Source organism: Lynx canadensis, chromosome C2 (assembly GCF_007474595.2).
Source record: "Lynx canadensis isolate LIC74 chromosome C2, mLynCan4.pri.v2, whole genome shotgun sequence".
In the NCBI taxonomy this organism is placed as follows: domain Eukaryota; kingdom Metazoa; phylum Chordata; class Mammalia; order Carnivora; family Felidae; genus Lynx; species Lynx canadensis.
In genome coordinates, this window is record NC_044311.2 from 34,309,761 (window position 1) to 34,333,027 (window position 23,267).

At 36.8% G+C, this 23,267-nt stretch overlaps 1 protein-coding gene across 3 annotated transcripts in view; it reads right to left on the reverse strand.

Moving 5' to 3' along the window:
• Positions 1-23,267, reverse strand: part of PIK3CB (phosphatidylinositol-4,5-bisphosphate 3-kinase catalytic subunit beta) — a 181,517-nt gene that overhangs the window by 94,766 nt on the left and 63,484 nt on the right. For all 3 annotated transcript variants that reach the window (XM_030328607.1, XM_030328606.1, XM_030328605.1), the window contains exons 3-4: positions 10,232-10,418; positions 4,626-4,851 (exon numbers count right to left, since the gene is read on the reverse strand). In XM_030328607.1, coding sequence (XP_030184467.1) covers positions 4,626-4,851; positions 10,232-10,402 — 397 coding nt within the window. In that variant the 5' untranslated portion in view covers positions 10,403-10,418. The remainder of the gene's footprint in view (positions 1-4,625; positions 4,852-10,231; positions 10,419-23,267) is intronic.

A 23,267-nucleotide genomic window follows, 5' to 3' on the forward strand; every position in this document is an offset into this window, starting at 1 on the left:
ATGATGACAGTATTTCACAGTGCTGAGGACAGAAGTACAGGGAAGCAGTCTGCTAGTATTTGTTCCATAAGGCCATTTAATATCCTATCATTTAAATCTATACTATCTGAATATATGCATGTCAATCAGGGTTAGACAGTGGACTTATCTCCATTGTCTATTTTCTTTTACGTATTAAAACAATTATTATTTCAAAAATAAATATTAGAATCAATCTGTGGTATTAAATATAAAAACATAAAAATGGTTAAGCTGCATAATGAATGCAGCAAAGGTAAAATCTTGAGAGTACATTATAATTTCCTGGATAGTTTTGGATCTGGAATGGAAATATACACTCTTATTCAGCCATGAAAGAAGTGTAATTTATGCAGACTAGCTGAGGGATTTTGGAGCTTGTTTGCCAGCACAGCTGAAGCTCTTTCTACTCACAGACACAGGTATTACAGGTGAGGAAAGGGAAATGTGTACCTACTACATTTAACAAAAATCAAACTCTTTATCTCCCTTTATCTACTAAAAATCACGTCTAAACCACTTCCTAAATGTCTCTCAACCCTGTCTACTTCTCCTAGTTCCTGCAGCCATTAATTTATTCCCAGTCCATCATTGTCCCTCCCATGGATTACTACATCAGTTTTTCACTAATTTCTCTACTCCCAGTCTTAATCTCTCCAACCCATGCTCCATTTTCCAGTATGAATAATTCTTTATAAAATGCAAATATAATGGGGACACCTAGGTGGCTCAGTTGGTTAAGTGGTTGAATGTCCAGCTCTTGATTTTGGCTCAGGTCATGATCCCAAGGTCATGGGATGGAGCTCCTCATTGGGCTCCATGCTGAGTGTAGAGCCTGCTTGGGATTATCACTCTCTCCTCCTGCCCCTCTCTCCCCCTCCCCTACTCATGCACTCACTCTCTTGCTCTCTCAAAAAAACAAAAATGCAAATCTGATGTTACTCCCCTATTTAAATCCCTTCAATAGTTTCCCAACTGCTCCTAGGAATACATCTCAAATTTTTATTCTTTTTAGGTTTATGTATTTATTTATTTTTTTGAGACAGAGCAAGTGGGGGAGGGGCAGAGAGAGAGAGAGAGAGAGACATGGGGCTCAAACCCACAAACCACGAGATCATGACCTGAGCTGAAAGCCCAAATGAGCCACCCAGGCACCCCAACAAACCTTAAATTTTAAGATAAGAATATTATTTAGCTTAGAATCAAATATAATTTTTTAATATAAAAGAAGTATTGAGTGAATAATTTCTTCACATTAACGACATTGTTAAAGTCCTCCAGACTCTAGATACCCTTCACTTTAAACTATACCACAACTTTACAGGTCGGGGAAAATAAGGGAGTATTCAAACATGTTTTTCAGGATGCTGACAAAATCCTCCAATCAAGATTTCCTAATGCGTATTTGGAGAAATGAATGCAGGGGTGACAGGTACCTTCACTACAGAGGATAATCAGAATCCAAAGAGCAGCTCTGTAAATAATTACTTAGAATAAACATAAAAAATAAAATGATCAAATATATTATCACTCAGGAAAAGGTATTTTTAGACCCATCACGGCAATTATATCTATTGTTTTCTTTGGGGAGGAGGAGGCAGCAAACTTGTTCCTGAAGTTAAATTGAAATAATTGTTTATTGTTTTCCCAGGAGGCATGACCTCACCAAGTCCCGGTTGTAGTCACCACATACAAATTAGCAATGGCAAAAACTGACTTGTTAGGTAATGAAAGTAAAAATTCATTGTAAAATAATAAACAGAATTACTCAAACTCCTAAATTAATGTTAACACTTGAATTTGTGTATATGATCATTAACATCAGGTTTCCTACATGCACTGAAAATCTAAAATACAATTTATAAATAGTTAAGAATTTAAAAACTGTTCAAGTTAATATAAAACACTCTTTGCATCTTGATCAATCAAATTGCAGGGCACACTGCATTGAAATTTTTTATATAATAAGCTTTATGATACAGAAGGAAATATGGTCACATTACTTATAGAAAGAGAAATTCAAGACATACATCTACCCATACCTGTACCTATACCTACACCTATACCTACATCTATATAATCCCTGCATTGTGGCAGGGCAAAGTCAGTGTTGCCAAATAAAAAACCAGCATGCTCAATTCTATTTGAATTTTAGATAAACAATGAATGATTCTTATCAGGAAGTATATCCCATTTAATATCTCAATCTACTATATTTTTATTTGCTAAGTCTGGCAAGCTTATGTAGAGGTTAATAGTGGCTAATGAGCTCATATATTTTGGAGATCATGACTAGAAGAGAGTGCAGAGATTTCAGTTTTGAAAACATGTTACATCTCAAAAGATAACTATATCCTGACAAAAATTAACTCTCTCTCTGGTGCTAACCTTTTGGGTTATCAAATATTTTAGCTTCCTTAACAATCAGTGTGGTTATGATCTACTTCCTTTCATCAGTATAGAAATATACAAAAGTTATATATCTTCATACACACACACACAGCCATTTGGAAAAAACTATATATCTCAATATTGCCAGTGAATATTCTTGTCTTGGATAAGACTGTGTTTATTCTTTTTACTTTTCCATATATTCTTCAATTCAAAGGGGAGATTTTTTGTAATGGAGAATTTAAAATTTATCAAAAAGATGTTTGGAGCTCTGGCAAATAGAAAGGAATGCTCTCTACTGAGGTCATTAATATATAAGAAAATTTGGGTGGTACCTGGTTGGCTCACTTGGTGGAGTGTATGACTCTTGATCTTGGGGCTGTGCGTTCAAGACCCATGTTGAGTATGAAAATTATTTAACAATAAATAAATAAAATCTTAGGGAAAAAATAAAATTTTGTATGGTAAATAATTACAAACCTATTTAAGGGGGAAAAAATATTGCCTAAAGCAAACTAGTTATCCTCTGAAGTAATTAACCTTTTTAAGGGGTGCCTGAGTGGCTGAGTCTATTAAGCATCTGACTTTTGATTTTAGCTCAGGTCGTGATCTCAAGGTTCGTGGGTTCATGCCCCAAGTCGGGCTCTACCCTAAGAGCATGCAGCCTCTTGGAATTCTCTTTCCCTTCCTCTCTGCCCTTCCCCCTGCTCACATGTGTTTGTGCTCTCTCTCTCAAAATAAATAAATAAACTTAAAAAAAATATTACAAAAAAAACAAACAAACCACTTTTGAATACCAGGCTGTCATTCAGTAAATCAACAAGGTTCTGTTCTATGTACTCAGAGGGAAGAGTGTAGTCCCACATTTGTAATCATTAGTTAGCCTGAATTGCTATAGGTCACCATCAAAGAATGCAATCTCACAGGGCATGGTTCTTAGAGGAGATGGCACTAGATTATCTTGAAAATACGTATAATCCTAAATGGGATGGTACTATATTATCCTGTAATAGTGAATTTAATCAATACAGAGGCCAATCCAAATCCAACAACCACCAGTCGATATTTTGGTTTTGTATTTAAACTTCAAGTCTCTAAATTAAAATAAAACAGGGGCGCCTGGGTGGCTCCGTCGGTTAAGCGTCCGACTTCGGCTCAGGTCACGATCTCACTGTCCGTGAGTTCGAGCCCCACGTCGGGCTCTGTGCTGACAGCTCAGAGCCTGGAGCCTGTTTCGGATTCTGTGTCTCCCTCTCTCTCTGACCCTCCCCCGTTCATGCTCTGTCTCTCCCTGTCTCAAAAATAAATAAAACGTTAAAAAAAAATGTTTAAAAAAATAAATAAATAAAATAAAATAAAATAAAATAAAATAAAATAAATTAACATAACATAAAATAACATAAAATACCATAACATAAAATAATGAAATAAAATAAAATAAAGTAAAATAAAATAAAATAAAATAAAATAATGAAAACAACCAAAAACTGCTACTCAAAAATAAACAAACAAACAAACTTCAAGTCTCTTCCAGAGTTAACCTCTTATAGTACTTAACTCAAGTTAGTATCTTGTCTAAAGCAGGATACTGATATCCCATTGCCCCTGAGACAGCTATGATTATTACAGCAAGACTGTACCATATTTTCTTTGTTATTCACAATTCTCCCTGGAATTAATTTGCAAAGAAGAACATGGACATAATTTATCTTCACTCACTACAAAAATAACTCTACTTAAAGAAAAATTAAGGAGTAAAATTTGTCAATAATATTGGAATTTATCAATCAGCTTAAAATCTTGGTTGGTATAGAGAGTTGTATATAAATTGTGTTTATACCGTAGAGGCATTTAAAAGAAACAGAGAATGTATCTCTCAGAAAAGGTATCTCTTCTCAAACTACATGAGACAAAGGAACAACTTTTTCCTTTCCAATATGCCAAGAAACATTATTTTGCAAATAAAAATAAGTCACTAGAAAAGGATTCAAAAAATATAACCCCTGGGATACTGTGGCAATATCACATGGCTACAGGAATTTATAAACATTTACTCTCAATTTTTATACTTACCTGATCTCAGACTGGTTAACAATTTACAGACAAGCATTGGTCCTTGGGCCATACTCTACAATGTCTTAGATTATACTTACTACATGTTTATACATATAGCAACAAACATGGTAAGAATTCATACTAGGAAGTACTTAAATTACCTTTTCCTATAAGGACTCCAATTTTTGAGTCTAATTTTTCCCCTGGGTCACAACTTCTTGTCACTAATTTGAGAACTGGAAGAAAAGGTCTGACATCACAGAGCCTTCTTGTTTCATCTTCAAGCTCCTCATATACAGCAGTTTGATTCACACATGCAAACATATAGGAGTCAATTTCCATAAGGAGGTTAAACATTGGGTAATTGTGAACTTGCTTCCATAACATCTGCAGGAAAAAATTAGACACTTTCTGGAACAGAAAAACTTGCTCAAGTGTATAAAAATACATCTACAAAGATACTACAGCACTCTTTGTAAAACTCAAAAACACAGAACAAGCCAAGTGTTTAGCAATAAAGGATTGACTAAATCAATAATAAAGTACTATACATTTGTGAAAATAAAAATAAAAGGTAACATAGGAAACTGTCCAAGATATATTAAGGTTGTTTTTTTTGAAATACCAACTTGTAGAATATGTATACTATTAACCCATTTTTGTAGTTAATGTAATAGTATAATGCACATAAAATGCACATACATAAGCAAAATCATTAAGTGAGTATCTGCCAGACTCATCAAGAAAGAGAGTGAGAACTCAAAATCAGAAATGAAAGAGAAGTTACAACTGACACCACAGAAATATAAAGGATTATAAGAGACCACTACAAAAAATCATGTGCCAACAAATTTGAAAACCTAGAAATGGATAAATTCCTAGAAACAATCTTCCAACATTGAATCAGAAAGAAGCAGATACTCTAAACAGACTGATTGCCAGTAACAAAATGGAATCAGTAATTAAAAAAAAAAAAAAACCTCCCAAAAGGGGCACCTACATGGCTCAATCAGTTAAGTGTCTAACTCTGGATTTCTGCTCAGCTCATGATCTCACAGTTCGTGAGAGCCCCATGTTAGGCTCTGTGCTGGCAGCGCAGCACCTGCTTCTATTCTCTCTCTGCCCCTACTCTGCTCATGCTTGCTCTCTCTCAAAATAAATACATAAACTTAAAAAAAAAAAAAAAAACCCTTTAAAAAAAAAATCAAAAGAAAAAAAACTCCCAACAAACAAAATCCAGAACCAGACGGCTTCACCAGTGAATTCCACCATTCATAAAAGATTTACTATCAATCCTTCTCAAACTCATCTAAAAAAGAAGGAATGCTTCCAAATTCATTCTACAAGGCCAGTATTACCCTGATACCAAAACCAGACAAAGACACTACAAAAAAAGAAAACCACATACCAATATCCCCAATGACCATAGCTGCAAAAATCCTCAACAAAATATTAGCAGTGCAAATTCAGCAAGACATTTAAAGGTTTATTCACCACAATCCCTGCATTCCAAGGATGCAAAGATGGTTCATTATCCACAAATCAATCAATATGACATACCACATTTACAAAATGGAAGATAAAAACCATCTAATCATCTCAGTAGATGCAGAAAAAGCATTTGACAAAATTTCATGATCCTGCATGATAAAAACAAGTGGGAAGAGAGAAAATATACTTCAACATAATAAAGTCATATATGACAAACCCATGGCTAACATCATACTTAATTGTGAAAAGCTGACAGCTTTTCCTCTAAGATCAGAAACAACATAAAAATATCTACTCTCACCACCTTAACTCAACACACCATACTACAAGTCCCAGTCACAGCAATCAGACATAAAGAAAAAACATTCAAATTGTTAAGGAAGAAGTGAAGTTGTCACTATTTATAGAAGACATGATACTACATATAGAAAACTCTAAAGATTCCACAAAAAATGATTAGAAATAATAAATGAATTCCATAAAGTTGCAGAATACAAAATTAATATACAGAAACCTGTCGTTTCTGTACACTTGCAGAGAAATTTAAAAACAATGCCATTTATAAGTACATCAAAAAAAAAAAACCTAGTCTTATGCTAAGTGAAATAAGTCAGAGAAAGATAAATACCGTATGATTTCATATATACATAGAATCTAAAAAACAAAAACAGGAGGCTCATAAATACATAGAGCAAACTGGTGGCTGTCAAAGGGGAGGAGCAGAAGGGACAGGTGAAATAGGTGAAGGGGAATACAAGGTACAAAAATACCATTTATAAAATAAGTAACCCAACGAGATGAAAAGCACAGAAGAAAAAACATAGTCAATAAAATTGCAATAACTTTGTATGGTGACAGAAGGTAACTACACTTATCATGGTGAGCATTTCAAAATGTACTTAACTATTGAATCACTAGGTTGTACACTTAAAAGTAATATAATATGTCAACTAGACTTCAATTTTTTTTTTTATTTTTTTAATGTTTGTTTATTTTTGAGAGAGAGAGACAGAGTGTGAGCAAGGGAGGGGCAGAGAGAGAAGGAGACACAGAATCTGAAGCAGGCTTCAGGCTCTGAGCTGTCGGCACAGAGCCTGATGTGGGGCTCACACTCACAAACCATGAGATCATGACCTGAGCTGAAATCGGATGCTTAACTGACTGAGCCACCCAGGTACCACTATACTTCAAATTTTTTTAAGTGAATATCTCTGAAGGCTAAGAATCAATGAAGACATCCATATTTAACATTCTTATGAATATAAATAACATCTAATCAGAAAATAGAAAAAATTTTAACGTATGTATCATCACTCCCATACAAAATTTGTATTATTTTTCCTGCATTATTTTCTATTCATCAGGGTTATCTTCATTAATTAGCATTGCTCTATCAGTATAAATAAGCAGAATCTCATATCACTTCCCCCAAGTCTCCTGGATGAGATCATGTAAAAGATCACTATATAAATGACAAGGTGGATGATAAATTTTAACTGCAGCCAGTACAAAAGCCAAAAGCTGAAAATAACAAACTGGGGATAAAACTCACAGCTAATTCTCAGATTCAGTTTTATATATGAAAAAGGAGTGATGGACAACAAAAGAAAAAATAGGGAAACTGGATTTTCATCAAAATTTTACAAAATTCATATATGAATAGACACTAATGTGATAGTGAAAAGGCAAACCAAAGAATGGGAGAAGATGTTTGCAAATTATATATTTGATAAGCGATTAATATTCAGGATAATTGAAGAACACTTATGGCTCAGTAACAAAAAAAAAGACAAGTGAAAAAATGTGCAATAGTCTTGAATAGACAATTCTACAAATGGCCATTAAGAAGAAGAAAAGATGCTTGACATCGTTAGTCATGAGGTAAATGCAAAGAAAAGCTGCAGAAAGATACCACTTCACAGGCATAAAAATGGTTATTATCAAAAACAAACAGGGGCACCAGGATGGCTCAGTCAGTTAAGCATCCAACTTCGGCTCAGGTCATGATCATGTGATTCATGAGTTAGAGCCCCACGTGAGGCTCTGTGCTGACAGCTCAGAGCCTGGAGCCTGCTTCAGATTCTGTGTCTCCCTGGCTCTCTGCCCCTCCCCTGCTCGCATTCTGTCTCTCTCACTCAAAAACAAATAAACATTAAAAAAAAAAAATAGGGGCACCAGGCTGGCTCAGTTGGTTTAAGCGTCCCACTTTGGCTCAGGTCATGATCTCACAATTCATGAGTTCAAGCCCCATGTTGGACTCTATGCTAACAGCTCAGAGCCTTGAGCCTGCTTCAGATTTTATGTCTCCTTCTCTCTCTCTGACCCTCCCCTGCTCGTATTCTCTCTCTCTCTCTCTCTCTCAAGACTAAACATAAAAAATTAAAAATTAAAAAAACAAAAACAAAAACAAAAATTACAACTGTTGGCCAGAATGTGGAGAAACCAGAACATTTGTGTACTGCTAGTGGGGATGAAAAATGGTATCACTGATGTAGAAAGCTCTTTGGCAGTTCTTTACAAAGTTAAAACAGGGGCGCCTGGGTGGCTTGGTTCGTTAAGTGTCCAACTTCAACTCAGGTCATGATCTCATGGCTCATGGGTTTGAGCCCCACGTCAGGCTCAGTGCTAACAGCTCAGAGCCTGGATTCTGCTTCAGATTCTGTGTCCATCTCTCTCTGCCCCTCCCCTGCTTGCGCTCTGTCTCTCTCTCTCTCTCTCTCAAATATAAATAAACATTAAAAAAACTTTTTCAAGTTAAAAAAGAATTACCATATGATATAAAAATTCCACTTCCAGACATATACCCCAAAAAAATGAAAGCAGGGACTCAAAAAGATATGTATACCAATGTACATAGTAGCATTATTCACAATAGCTAAAAGATAAACAACCAAAATGCCCATCAAAAGATGAACAGATAAAAAAGTGGTATATCCATACAATGGAACATTACTAAGTCTTAGAAAGGAATGAAATTTCGATTCATTATTATATATGGATGAACTTGAAAATATTATGCTAGGTAGGGGTCCCGGGTGGCTCAGTTAAGCATCTGATTTTTCATTTCAGCTCAGGTCAAGATCTCACTTCATGAGATTGAGTCCCACGTCAGGCTCTGTGCTGGCATTTCAGAGCCTACTTGGGATTCATATACTCTTCCTCTCTCTCAAAATAAATAAACTTAAAAAAAAAATAAAAACATAAACATATGTCATAAAAACTTTTTCTTAAAAATATAACCCCTGATTTTCATATTGGGTTCAGCTATTTGGAAAACATTAAAGAGAAAGTTTAGAAAATAATTTCATTTACATTTCGTAGTCTTCACAAATCAATAGCATTCATCAATTCACTTCAAAAAATAATCCAACAAAACAAGCAACCCTTGTTATGTAAAAGAATTTGCTTCCAAACTGAGGCTCACCAGAAGGGAGGTGGGTGGGGGGATGGGTGAAACAGGTGATGGGGCTTAAGGAGTGCACTTATTGTGAGGAGCACAGGGTGTTGTATATGTGTTGAATCACCATATTGCACACCTGAAACTACCTAACATACACTGTATGTTAACCACCTGCAATTTAAATAAAAACTTAAAAAGGTGGGGGTGGCGCCTGGGTGGCTCAGTCAGTTAAACATCCGACTTCGGCTCAGGTCGCGATCTCTGCAGTTGGTGAGTTTGAGGCCCGCATTAGGGCTTTGTGCTGGAGCTTGTTTCAGATTCTGTGTCTCCCTCTCTCTCTGTTCCTCCCCTGCTCGCACTCTGTCTCTCTCTCAAAAACAAATAAACGTTAAAAAAAAAAAAAAAAAAAAAAAAGACTTTGCTTCCAAAGGAGGACACGCCAGTCACTAGTGAGGGAAAACTTTTTCCTCCCCATAGTCACCATGAAAAGTAGTGGGGTACGGAGGGAAGAGGAAGGAAGAGACAGTTAAAAAGATTTTAACACAAAACTTTCTTCAACAATGTCAAATTCCTTTTAATAACCTGAATGAGCATTTAAAACGAACGTTTCAAACTAATGTTTAAACGTTTTAAACTAACACTTAAAATCAACGTAAGTTGATTTTTCTTAAATCAGGTATCACATATGGATTAAAAGTGACGGTAAGAATGACTGTTTTATATGTCCACAAAATACAAGGCAAATATCAAAATCTTTAATATGTAGTGACCCAAAGCTTAATCTTCTCTCAAACTGACCATATGATTTACACAAGTAACATTTCCTATAATATAGTAAGTAAGCTACACTGATAAAAATTTTACCTATTAACATACCTGTTTAATATAGGAAATGGTAGCTTCCCGAGGAACCTCCAACTGAATATAAATCCCAGTGGGCAAAAGGAAATCCACAGGTATGGAGCCATCAGATGCTAACTGTGAATCCACTGCCCAGATGTCAAGGATGTCTGCCATAGCAGGAGGCATTATGAAATTGAAGCACATTCATAACCATGAGGCCCTAGAAATTATTAAGTAAAATGTGGTGAAACAGAAAATTAGCCAAATCTTATATTAAAATATGATAAAGCCCACTAATCCATAATTACTCTTTGGATTTCAATATAGCCAATTACATAACAGGAGGTCAATTAAAGAGTAAGCCACCAGAAATAAATTATTTAAAAACACTTTCAGTTATCACTACATACATTATATACACACACCATACTGACTCAACATAAATTCAACATATCACATGTGAAAAATGAAAGGTTTAAAGATTACAGGTTTCTAAGAAATTAAGTTAAGAACCATTCAACAAGTGATTCTTGCCAGGTTTTACTTAGATAATATTGGCTTCTTTGGCTGAGTTCTTCTCTGCAAACTTCAATGAAAATAGTAATCAAGAGGGCCTTCTTTCAAAAATAATTTTCTATCAACCTCATGTAAGAAAATGTCATGAACTTGTCATGACCCACCACCTAAGTATTAAAAAGACCAATTCCCTTAACCCAGCTGGCAAGGTCCTTTGTGCTATGTCTCTAGCCTATTTTTCTTTACTTGTCATACTTGTCCTACTAATGAACAGCCCAGGCCTTTGTACCACAAGTATCTTCTGCCCTCCTGCTGTTAGAACTATGTTCATACAAATGTTGACACTCCTGGCATCAAGCCCCTATTCCAATAAATGCACCCCTCAACTGCACCCTGAGGACTTCCTTGAGGGCTTCCTGCAAGGAAGCACAACAATAACAGTGGGAAGAACATGGCACTGAAGTTAATTAAACCAAGATTCAAATCCCATTTATTCAAAGAATGAAATTGTTATACCAAAAGAGACAATTGCTAACTCAAAGCCATTTTTCAGCATCAAAAGCAATCATGACATCCATGAGTTGAAACACATCAAATATATATAAATGGGTGACTTAATAAGAAGAAACAAATGCTTCACTGATCACCACCAGAGACTGCTAAGACCAACTCACACTATTCTGAAAACTGATAAAGAACCTGAGTGCACCTGGGTGGCTCAGTTGTTTAAGTGGCCGACTTCAGCTCAGGTCAAGATCTCACAGTTTTGGAGTTCAAGTCCCGGGTCAGGTTCTGTGCTGACAGCTCAGAGCCTGAAGCCTGCTTCAGATTCTGTGTCTACTCTCTCTCTGCCCCTCCCCAGCTAGCGCGCTTGCTCGCACTCTGTCTCTCTCAAAAATAAATAAAAGTTAAAAAAGAAATTAATAAAATAAAATAGTGGGGAAATAAATCAAACATTTAACCAGCTTGTGCTAAATTATGTCAGGGTAACCAAATAATTGATGAGGGTAATTTTTTTTCTTAATTATTACAACTTTAGCTCATAAACACAAAAAGAATGATAGAATTAGAAAAACACCACCTTCCAACTTCTAATCAAACAACAAACTGAGGCAATAATGCATAATTAATGGATGCTAAAACAAATTTACAAACTAAAGTGAAAGGATGATGAGGAAATTTACAATGAACATATCAGGTTGACACCATCTAAATCCTAAGAATAATCCAGACATAGGTCTCCTCTTGAATGGAACAGGATTAACCACTACCCATAGGATATACTTGATTTAAAAAAACAAAAAACAGAAGTGCCCCAGTGGCTCAGTTAGATGAGCTTCTGACTTCGGCTCAGGTCATGATCTCACGGTTTGTGAGTTCAGGCCCCTCGTCAGGCTCTGTGCTGACAGCTTGGAGCCTAGAGCCTGCTTCGGATTCTGTGTCTCCCTCTCTCTCTGCCACTCCCTGCACGTGCTCTCTCTCTCTCTCTCTCTCTCAAAAATGGATAAACATTAAAAAAAATTGTAACAAAAAAACTGAACCTGAATTTAATCAAGTCTCTAGATCTGATCTATTTACCAGTTTACAAGAAATAGGGGAAATAGAGAAAGGAGTTAAAGACTTCAAGGAAGCATCAGTCAAGTACAGAATGAATCACCAATAATATAAGCAATAAAAAATAACAAAACAAGCTAATCAATAACAAAAAAAAAAGGAAAGAGAATGGTGCAAGGACTGCTAAAGAATAAAAAAACATTTATGAGACAGCCAAATCGAACACTAATTTCACCAAATCATCTATAAAAACCTATCTCTGAAACAAACTGGGAAATTTAAATATGAATTAAATATTAGATTATATTTTAAAGAAATACTGTTACTTTTGCGAGGTGTAATAGTGACATGTTGGTAAGGCACCTGGCTGGCTGAGTCAGTGGAGCATGTGACTCCTGATCTTGGGGTTGTGAGTTCAAGCCCCACACTGGACACAGAGATTACTTAAAAATGGAATCTTAAAAAAAAAAAAATCCCTCACCTCAAAAAATAGTAATAATGGCACGGTGATCATGTTTCTAATAATCAGTCTGATAATGAGCCAGATAGAGATGCATAACAAAGTATATGCAAGAGTAAAATGACATTATGTTCGGCATCTGCTTTAAATTTCATTTTTTAAATAAGTGAACGGACAGCTGATTTCAACAGAGGTGTGAAGGTAAGTCAATGAGAAAAAGGACAGTCTGTTCAACAAATAGTGCTGAAATCCAGATATCCATATACTAAGAAAGTGAATCTTAATTCTTATCTCTTACCAAAAGTAAAAATTAGCTCAAAATGGATCATAGGCCTAAATGTAAACTCAAAACTTTAAAACTTCTAGAAGAAAATATAGGAGAGGGGCGCCTGGGTAGCTCAGTTAAGCATCTAACTTCAGCTCAGGTCACCATCTTGCAGTTTGTGAGTACAAGCCCCTCACCGGGCTCTGTGCTGACAGCTAGGAGCCTGGAGCCTGCTTTGGATTCTGTGTCTCCCTCTCCCCCTGCCCCTCCCCCACTTGCACTCTGTCTCTGGTCTCTCAAAAATAAACATTAAATTAAAAAAAAAAAAAGAAATAGGAGAAAATCTTTACCTTGGATTTTGCATACTTCTTAGATATAATACTATAAGCACAATTCATGAAATAAAAAGCTATCAAGCATCATCAAAACTCAAAACTTCTGCCTTTACCCAGATACTGTCTACAACACAAAAAGGCAAGCCCCAGAGTAGGAAAAAATGTTTTCATGTCAATGAAGGATTATATCCTGAAAACATAAAGAACTCTCAACATACAATAATAAGAAAATAAAACTCGGATTTTTTAATTGGCAAAAGATCTGAACAGACACTTCATCAAATATGTATGGATGGTAGGGCTGCCTGGCTGGCTCAGCCAGAAGAGCATGCAACTCTTGATCTCAGGGTTATGAGTCCAAGCCCTACTTTGGGCATAGAAGCTTACTTTAAAAGAGAAAAATATGTATGGAGGGCAAAGGGTTCAATATTATTTGTCAATACAAATTAAAACCAGAATGTGACACTACCACATACCTAATGCAAGGGCTAAAATAAACAACAAACAAACAAACAAATAAATAAATAGGTAAAAATAAAAACCCCAATCACACCAAGTGTTGGCAAGGATACAAAGGAGAGTTCTAACTCTCATAAACTGCTGGTGGGAATGTTAGATAGTATGACTACTTTGGAAAACAGTTTGGCAGTTTCTCAACATATACCTACCATATGACCCAGTCATCCTACTTCTAAAGCTATGCAAAAAGAAATGAAGGCATATAAACACACGAAAACTTGTACACAATTATTCATAGCAGCCTTATTTATATTGGCAAAAAACTAGAAATGATTCAAATGTCCATCAACAGGTAAATGGATATAAAAAACTGTGATACTCATGCAGTGGAATACTATACAGCGGAAAGGGGGGAGCATTACTGAAACATTCAACAATACAAATGAATCTCAACATAATTATGCTGAGTGCAAAAAGCCTGACAATAAGAGTACATGCTATATAATTCCACTTACATAAAACTCTAGAAAATGTAAACCAGTCTATAGTGACGAGGAGGAAGGGTGGGTGGGAGAAATAGGAAGAGAGATTATAAAGGGACATAAGGAAACTCTTGGGAGTGATGGATGTGTTGTTCATTGCCTTGACTTTGGTGATGATTCAAGGGTATGTACATATGTCAAAATGTATCCAACTGTACACTTTAAATACCTGCAGTTTATGGCAATTATACTTCAATAAAGCTTTTTTTTTTTTAATTGAGAACAGATTAAACAAGAAAGCAAAATGTTGATACTTATTGAAGCTGGGTGATAAGTACATTACATTACTCCTCTCTTTTTGTGTATACTTGCAATTTTTAATAACAAAAAGATTTTGTTAGGGCATCTAGCTGGCTCAGTCAGTAAGCAGAGTATGTGACTTTTAATCTCAAGGTCATGAGTTCAAGCCCCACACTGGGTACAGAGCTTATTTTAAAAAGAAAAAAGGTCTTATTAAATCCCATCTATACCACTTACCAGCTATGTGAATTTTAGTAAGTCACTTAAACTTCTGAGCGTCCAATAACTAAAAAAAGGGAAAATAATAAAATGTGCCTCCTGGGATCACCATGAAGACTGAAGCAGCTAATGTGTTATAGCCAGACACAGTAGATTCTAGTCAATGACAGCTCTCTTCCCTCCCTGAACATCTAGCCTTTACTAATTTCTCCCTGCTAACTGTTACAGCTCATAGACTGAACCCATCACACTGACACTCGTGCAGGCCCTGAGCCTTTCTGATGTGCCAGTCTTGTTTCTGTGGGCAGAGCAGTCCAACAGCTTCATTGTGAGAGCTGGTTCCATCCCTCACTGGCTGAAAGATCTTGGGCAAATACACACCTTCTCCCTACTATTTAACTTTTTATTTATTTATTTTCAGAGGGAGAGAGAGAGAGAGAGAGAGAGAGAATGCAAGCAGGAGAGGGGGCAGAGACAAAGGGAGACAGAGAACCCCAATAAGCGCTGACAGCGTGGTACCTGAAGAGGGGCTCAAACTCATGAACCGTGAGATTGTGACCTGAACCAAAATTAAGAGTAGGAAGCTCAACAGGCTGATCCACCCAGGCACCCCTATCTTCCCCCTGCTTAAGCTCCCTCACCTGTGAAATGGTGACATCAACAGTAACTACCTTATAGCATAGTTATAAAAACTGAAGAAAGAACACCTGGAACCTAGTAAGTCCAATATAAATGTTTGCTGCTAATTACTATTTTTTATTTTTATTCAAAAGCCCTAAGTTCTTTTGAACTGTCAATTATATATTTTCAACTTTTGTTTCCCTAAAAGTGATTAGCACATAGTAGCCATTTAGTAATTCTTTAAGACAAAACATTATTATATCTACTCCTACAATTAAAAAGAAAAAAAAAGCTCACAGGATAATAAAATCTAAAAAAAATGTTTAGGGACGCCTGAGTAGCTCAGTAAAGTGTCTGACTCTTGACTCCGGCTCAGGTCATGATCTCACAATTTCACTATATCAAGCCCTGCATCAGGCTCATGCTGACAACGTGGAGCCTGCTTGCGATTCTTTCCGTCCTCTCTCTTTCTGTCCCTGATCGCATGCTCTCTATCTCTCAAAATAAATAAATAAACCATAAAATAAAATAGCTGAAGGTGAGTACTTACTCTGTGCCAGCATTCCAGCAAGTTCTTTATGTGCATTTCTATATTTTACTCTTACTACCACCCTATGGTGGTGGTTCCTCCTTGAGGAACTTAAAGAGGTTGAGATCCCATGGCTACCAAGTGGCAGTCCTGGGATCTGAACTTGAGTCTAACTGCAGGGTGAGCCTCACACCACCCTCTACATAATAACTATTAAAAACCAGAAAAAAAGTCTGAGACATTTAACCATAATAAACCACATTATGTTAACTATAAGCTCCTTGAGGGCTTGCCCCAGTGCTTTTGAAAGTACATCTCTGACCACAGTGTAAGGAGAAGTCATCATACTTAGGCACCCTGAACTGATATTTTTATAAACATGAACAAAACTACACGAAGTTACTACAGGTGTCATTAACAGTTACTGGTCCTGGAATTGCTTTAGGTATATCACTGCAAAACAGCCTGTGGAGACTGTCTTTAGTTGAGGAGCTTTTCAACCTTGCAAATATCAGGTGTTCAAGAAAACATGCTACCCCAAATTATAAAGACCATGCTTTGCCTATATTCATCTACCATGATGCAAACATGGGGAAAAGCCAACTCCTGAACACCAAGTCACAGCATTTATGACAAACGAATCAGGAGTTAAAAAAAAAAAAAAGGTGAGGAAAAACAAAAGTTAGCATTTAAAATTGAGAAACGTTTATGAGACATCAGCCATCTGTCACACAATTACAATAATAATAAACCTTACACACCCCTACTCTTCAGCATGGATTTTTGGCCAAGACTCTCATAACTGAAACCAAATCACCTAATGTATAACAATAGGAATAAAGGAGCATGAAACTATAAAAACAGAACCTCTAAGATCTCACCCTTACCAGACAGCTGGAAACGCTGAGGTTTCCTAAGGCCTGAAACCCAGAATAGCATTCTTTTCAAAGAGACTGCACCTTACCACCCTACAGCATTAACTCTCCAGATATAAAATTCTGAATTTCTGGGGCACTGGAGGAAAATGCACTATGGTAGATTTAAGAATTTCTTGATGAAGTAGTTATAACTAATATGAACTACAGGAATGAATTCATAGACTCCTACCTTCCTTCCTTTCTCGTTGTTGTTCTCACACATTCTGTCCTTAACCTCGCCATGATGAACCACTGATACTTGCCAGCATATCCCATACTCTCTTCTGCCTCCTACCTTAAATGTATCATTCCCTCTCCCTAAAATGTCCTCATCTACATAACCTCCTGATCAACTCTTACTCTTCTAGACTCTTGGAATCCTTCCCTAATACTCCTCTGTGCACCCAAGCATAGGGCAGATCTATGTCAAATCAGGAGCATACTACATTGAAGCTCACTACTTACAAATAGCTCCCAACGTCCTATTATTTCCAGCTCTTTATGTGCAGTTTTGAAACACATTATGTCTCAGTAAATATTTACATATGAGTAAATGAATTAATGAATGAGAGAAACAAATTCTATGGAAGTCACTTAGTAGAACAAATATACTGGAAAATTGAAAATGTGATTTAAATCATGCTTAACAGGAAAAATTTACACGGCCTTCAATGTGGTCTTTCAGTGAACAGTCTAAATCCATAAAAAGCACACAAAGGTGACATCTTTACATGAAGTCAGGGTAATATTTACCAATATACAGATAAAATGCCATACACATATAGGTCTCTTAGAACTCATTAAAATTAAAAAACTGAAAGGATTGAACTCATATAAGTCTACTTAACTCAGTTAAGCCTATTTGCCTATGGCTTTACAAAATTTCAGTCTATATTTTATAGCAGATGTATCTTTCTATAAGACTAAAGCAGAAAAATATTAAGAAACATACAGAATTCTTACTGCATCATCACATGCAATGAATCAAGCTTTGCCTAATACCACTTTGTCTCCAATCCATAAATTCCTGTCGTATGAAAAGGAACATGAAAATCTCACCTATTACCTAAGCACTTCACCCTCACTGTGTAACAGTAACAGTATAGGCATTTTCTTCCATAAATGATGTATTTTAAACTACAGAACTGTACTGTTTACGTAACTGCTACTCCCATAAAATTGGCATCTATTAAATTTACACAGACTGGAGAACTCCCATAATTTCAAAGGATAACCATGAATTTCAATATAAGGAAAAAGAATACAGAATTTCACTTCAGAAAAATTCACTAAGCTCCACATTTATGTTTTTGTATTTTTCTGTATCTATGATGTATTTCACAATAGAAATCTTTAGAAACATTTAAATAAATTAAAAATTTTAAACTAGCAAAATAAGCTGCAAAGTATTTTTCTCATGTCATCTCAAAATGCAACCAAAAGGGAAGTTTAATCATTTAGCTTTAAAGTTAATCAAGCTCTTTGCTTACTAAAGGAACATCGTACCAGTTTCCAAAATCAATTACTTGATCTTCAATTTCAGGGGAAAAATCCTTACTTTCAAAATGTCAACTAATTCAAAAAATCCAATGATTCAGCAAGATAATAAAGATGCTTGTTAAGCAGTACTGTTTTTAAATAGAGACTTGGAAATGTTACTCTCAACCAGGAGTAAATTATCAAAGGAAATAATATTGCAAGGTTATACTACTTTCTACCACAACAGTGTCATATTAATAATATTTTACTAATAACTGAGACTGTTGTCAAACTTTATAAACACTCAGGTAGAAGGGAGCCTGACTCTTTTTTTCAGTTTATTTATTTTGAGAGATAGAGGGAGCATGAGCTGGGGAGGGGCAGAGAGAGAGAGGGAAACAGAAGATTGGAAGTGGCCTTGGAGGCGACAGCAGAGAGCCCCATGTGGGACTTGAACTCACGAACCGAACCCTGAGATCATACCCAAGCCAAAGGCAGATGCTTAACTGACTGAGCCACCCAGGTGTCCCTCTTTTTTTTTAAAGTTTATTTATTTTTGAGAGAGAGAGAGAGAGAGAAAGAGCATGAGCAGGGGAAGGGCAGAAAGAGAGGGAGACAACTCAAAGCAGGCTCTGGGCTCTACGCTGTCAGCATAGAGCCCAACGTGGAGCTCAAACTCACGAACTATGAGATTATGACCTGAGCTGAAGTCGGAGGCTCAACCGACTGAGCCTCCCAGGCACCCCACTTTTTTCTTTTTTTAAAAGTAGGCTCTGTGCCCAATGTGGGACTTGAACTCACAATCCCAAAAACAATAGTTGCATAGTCAGTCTACCAACCGAGCCAGCCAAGTCACTGAACAAGTGACTTACTAGATCTCAAGGTTGTGAGTTCAAGCTGCACCACGATGGGCGTAGAGCCTATTAAAAAACAAAACAAACCTTAGACCACTCAGGTAGACATATAGTATATAATTACAGATATACAGTATATAACATATAGGTTGTACTTGTGTGTCATTTTAATAAAAGCACTGGGGCGCCTGGGTGGCTCGGTCGGTTAAGTGTCTAACTTTGGCTCGGGTCATGAGCTCATAGTCTGTGAGCTCGAGCCCCACATCAGGCTCTGTGCTGGCAGCTCGGAGCCTGGAGCCTGCTTCAGATTCTAGGTCTCTCTCTCTCTGCTCCTCCCCCATTCACACTGTCTCTCTCTCCCTCTCAAAAATAAACAAAAAAAATTTTAATAAAAGCACTCTTTATTAGAACAATTCTCAAGGTTTTCAAGTATTTTAAGCTAAATACTACTTAGAAGAATTTTTTCTTTTTAATGCTTTTTACTTACTTTGAGAGAGAGAGGAGAGAAGGAACAGGAGAGAGAGGAGAGAAGGAACAGGGCAGAAAGAGAGAGAGAATCCCAAGCAGTCTCTGCACTGTCAGCACAGAGCCTAATGTGTGGGGTTCAGTCTCAGAAACCATGAGATCATGACTTGAGCCAAAATCAGGAGTCAGAAGCTTAACCCACAGAACCACCCAGGCACCCCAGAAGAATGGTTTTCAATCCTCTCATTTTCCATACTCGTTTTAAACAAACATTTTACAAACTTTATAAATCAGCAACAATATAACATATATATACCTAATTTCAAAATAAACCCATATAATGTCCTAACCGTAACATAAAGGAGAAATAAGATAATAAATTAATAAAGTTTCTCTCAGTATGTGAATACTTACACATGACCAAACTTACTGCCTAATGAAGCAGTCAGGTTTGCCTCTAAGCACAGAATCACCACGGATATGACAAACACAAATGCAGACTAGTCCAAATGTGTTGTACTGATGATTAAATACTACAAATGCCACTCAACGGGGGCACAGATTTCCCAAATTTATATCTTTTAAAATCAATATTTTGAAGTCATGTAAAAAATATTTTGTATTATGCTTTTGTGTAATAAAAAGTTAAGATCTCGGCTCAGAAAATAATAAATACACTTTTCACCTGCATGAATATCTGGAAGAAAAATTAAAAAACTGTGTTGTATCTGAGACTTTTGTTGTAAAAGACTGTCCTATGCATTGCGGGACACCTAATTATCTATTATCTAACAGTAAGGAGCACTTCCCCCAAATCATTATATCAACAAAATCACTCCTTTATGAATTTCAAAAACATTGTAGAGGAGCGAGTTCACACTGTCCACTTTTTGAGAACCACTGCTCTAGGACAATTCCTACTATTTATCAAAGTAGTAATTACCTAGAAATGTTTTTATCTAGACCTAATTGTACTCTTGTATTTAAAATAGTAATGAACCCAATTTATCATACATTTCTACTGGCAAACAATGGTGTTTCTTGTATTTGGCTATGTTGTCTTTGGTTAATTCTTGAAGGGTAAAAGAAGGTCAAGTAAAGAAAACCAGCCCCTTAACCAGTCAGAAGAATGTAAGGCCAGTACGACTGGCTCTTAATTTTCTAGACCCTTAGTAAACAAACTTACAGGTGCAGTGGCCTAAGTAACTTGCAGCTCTTCAGTACTACTGAGAGAGGGGGCATACTCACAAAATATACTGTGCTGTTGCTGAAACAGCATGTCCTTTGTCAGACTAAAACTGTGGCATGGTTGCTAAACAAACAAGGTAACAAATCAAGTGCTAACCGATAGGTGATCTTTTGTAGAGATATTCTGAAGAAAAATTACTGCTACACATTTAAACACAAAATATATTCTGGTTCCTATTTCCCTTAGTCAACCTGATTTCACAGAGAGCGCCACACTCGAGAGTTCAGCCTGAGAATTCACCCAGGAGTTTCAGGTTGGCAGAGGTCTTAAAAGTTACAGACCCGGGGCACCTGGGGGGGTCAGTTGGTTAGGCGTCCGTCCCTCTCTTGATTTGAGCTTAGGTCAGGATTTCACGGTTCGTAAGTCTGGGCCCCGAGTCAGGCTCAGGGTGACAGTGCAGGGAACCTACTTGGGATTCTCTCCCTTTCTCTCTCTCTCTCTCTCTCTCTCTCTCTCTCTCCCCTCCCACCTCCACCCCACCCACTCGTGTGTGCACACACACACTCTCTCTCTCAAAATAAATAAAAAAAAAAAATTACATACCCTTCTCATTTTAAAGAAAACAAGCTAACTAACTAACTAACTAACTAACTAACTAACTAAATAAATAAATAAATAAATAAATAAATAAATACTAAGTCCCAGAGAAATTCATTATCAAGGATGACACAGAAACAGAGCCAGGACCAAAGTCAGATTTTTTTTTCCCAAGCAGTTAGCATTATTTAAAATTTCCCCCCCTTATTTCTCTTTAAAAAAAATGTTCTTCACAGGGTTACCTAGCCCAGCAGAATCCTCAGTCTCCCATCCTTCTTCTGTTTGAACCCTGAGGACAAGTATGAAACAACTATGAAAACAACTCTTCCAGGAAGCTATCAGAGGACAGAGGAACTTTAGCAGTGACAATGAGCTCAACTAAACCCTTAGACTATAATTACAAACCTATATCCTGTCAATTGTTCACTGGCAGAAAGAGAGGAAAGGGTTTAAATGTTCTCAGCTTCCCTAGCAATATGCCATCAGAGCCATCAGATTTTACTTTTTTAAATCAAATGATAGCAGAAACAAACATAAACTTGTTATACAGTTGAACAGATTTAACCAAAACCTACTCTGGAAAATCATGGAAGAAACTCTGAAATTGAAAGAGAATTTTTTTTTTTTTTTAATTTTAGAGAAAGAGAGTTCAAGCGGGGAGGGGGGTGGGAGAGAGAGCGAGAGCGAGAGAGAGAAAGAGAGAGAGAGAATGAATATCTTAAGCAGGCTCCATGCTCAACATGGATCATGACCCTGGGATCATGACCTGACCCATAACCAAGAGTTACTCAATCAACGGAGCCACCCAGATACCCTTTGAAAAAGAATTTTTTTTTTTAATTTTTTTTTTCAATGTTTATTTATTTTTGGGACAGAGAGAGACAGAGCATGAACGGGGGAGGGGCAGAGTGAGAGGGAGACACAGAATCGGAAACAGGCTCCAGGCTCCGAGCCATCAGCCCGGAGCCTGACGCGGGGCTCGAACTCACGGACCGCGAGATCGTGACCTGGCTGAAGTCGGACGCTTAACCGACTGCGCCACCCAGGCGCCCCTGAAAAAGAATTTTTAAAAACTAAATACAATAGCATTTACCTAGTATTTACTTCTTTCCTATTATATGATAGAGCTAGAAGAAAAGTGAATGTTCATACAAGTACATTAACACTGAAAAGGGCAGAACACTTTTAAAGAGTATCACATTTAAGATCTCAAACCTTCAGGTTTCAATCACAGACCATTAAGTGATGGGATCTTGATTCATGTGGGCTTGAGTCCTCACATCCATATTGTTCAAAAACAACAAATCAGCCTCAACTGATTTGTTTACAGTAAAGTATGCATTATACTAAGCACTAAAAATCTGAAGAGAGTAGCACTTCATTTTTTAAAGATGGTTATTTTATCTGAATCATCACAAGACTACATAAAAGATATCTCCAAAGATGGAGCTCCAAGCTGGCTCAGTCAGTAGAGCATTCTACTCTTAAGCTCAGGGTGGTGAGTATGATTCCCATGTTGGGCATGGAACCTACTTAAATAAAAACTAAATTAAGTTGGGGACGCCTAGGTAGCTCAGTCACTTAAGCGTCTGACTCAGGCTCAGTTCATGATCTCACAGATTTTGAGTTCGAGCCCCACACCAAGGTCTCTGCTGTCAGCACAGAGCCCGCTTGGGATCCTCTGTCCCCCTCTCTCTCTGCCCCTTCTCCGCTCATGCTCTCCCTCTCCCTCACTCTCTCTCTCACACAAAAATAAACATTTAAAAAATAATAAGAGTAATAACTGAATATAATAAACCACAGATTTATATTCTTACTACTTAACCTT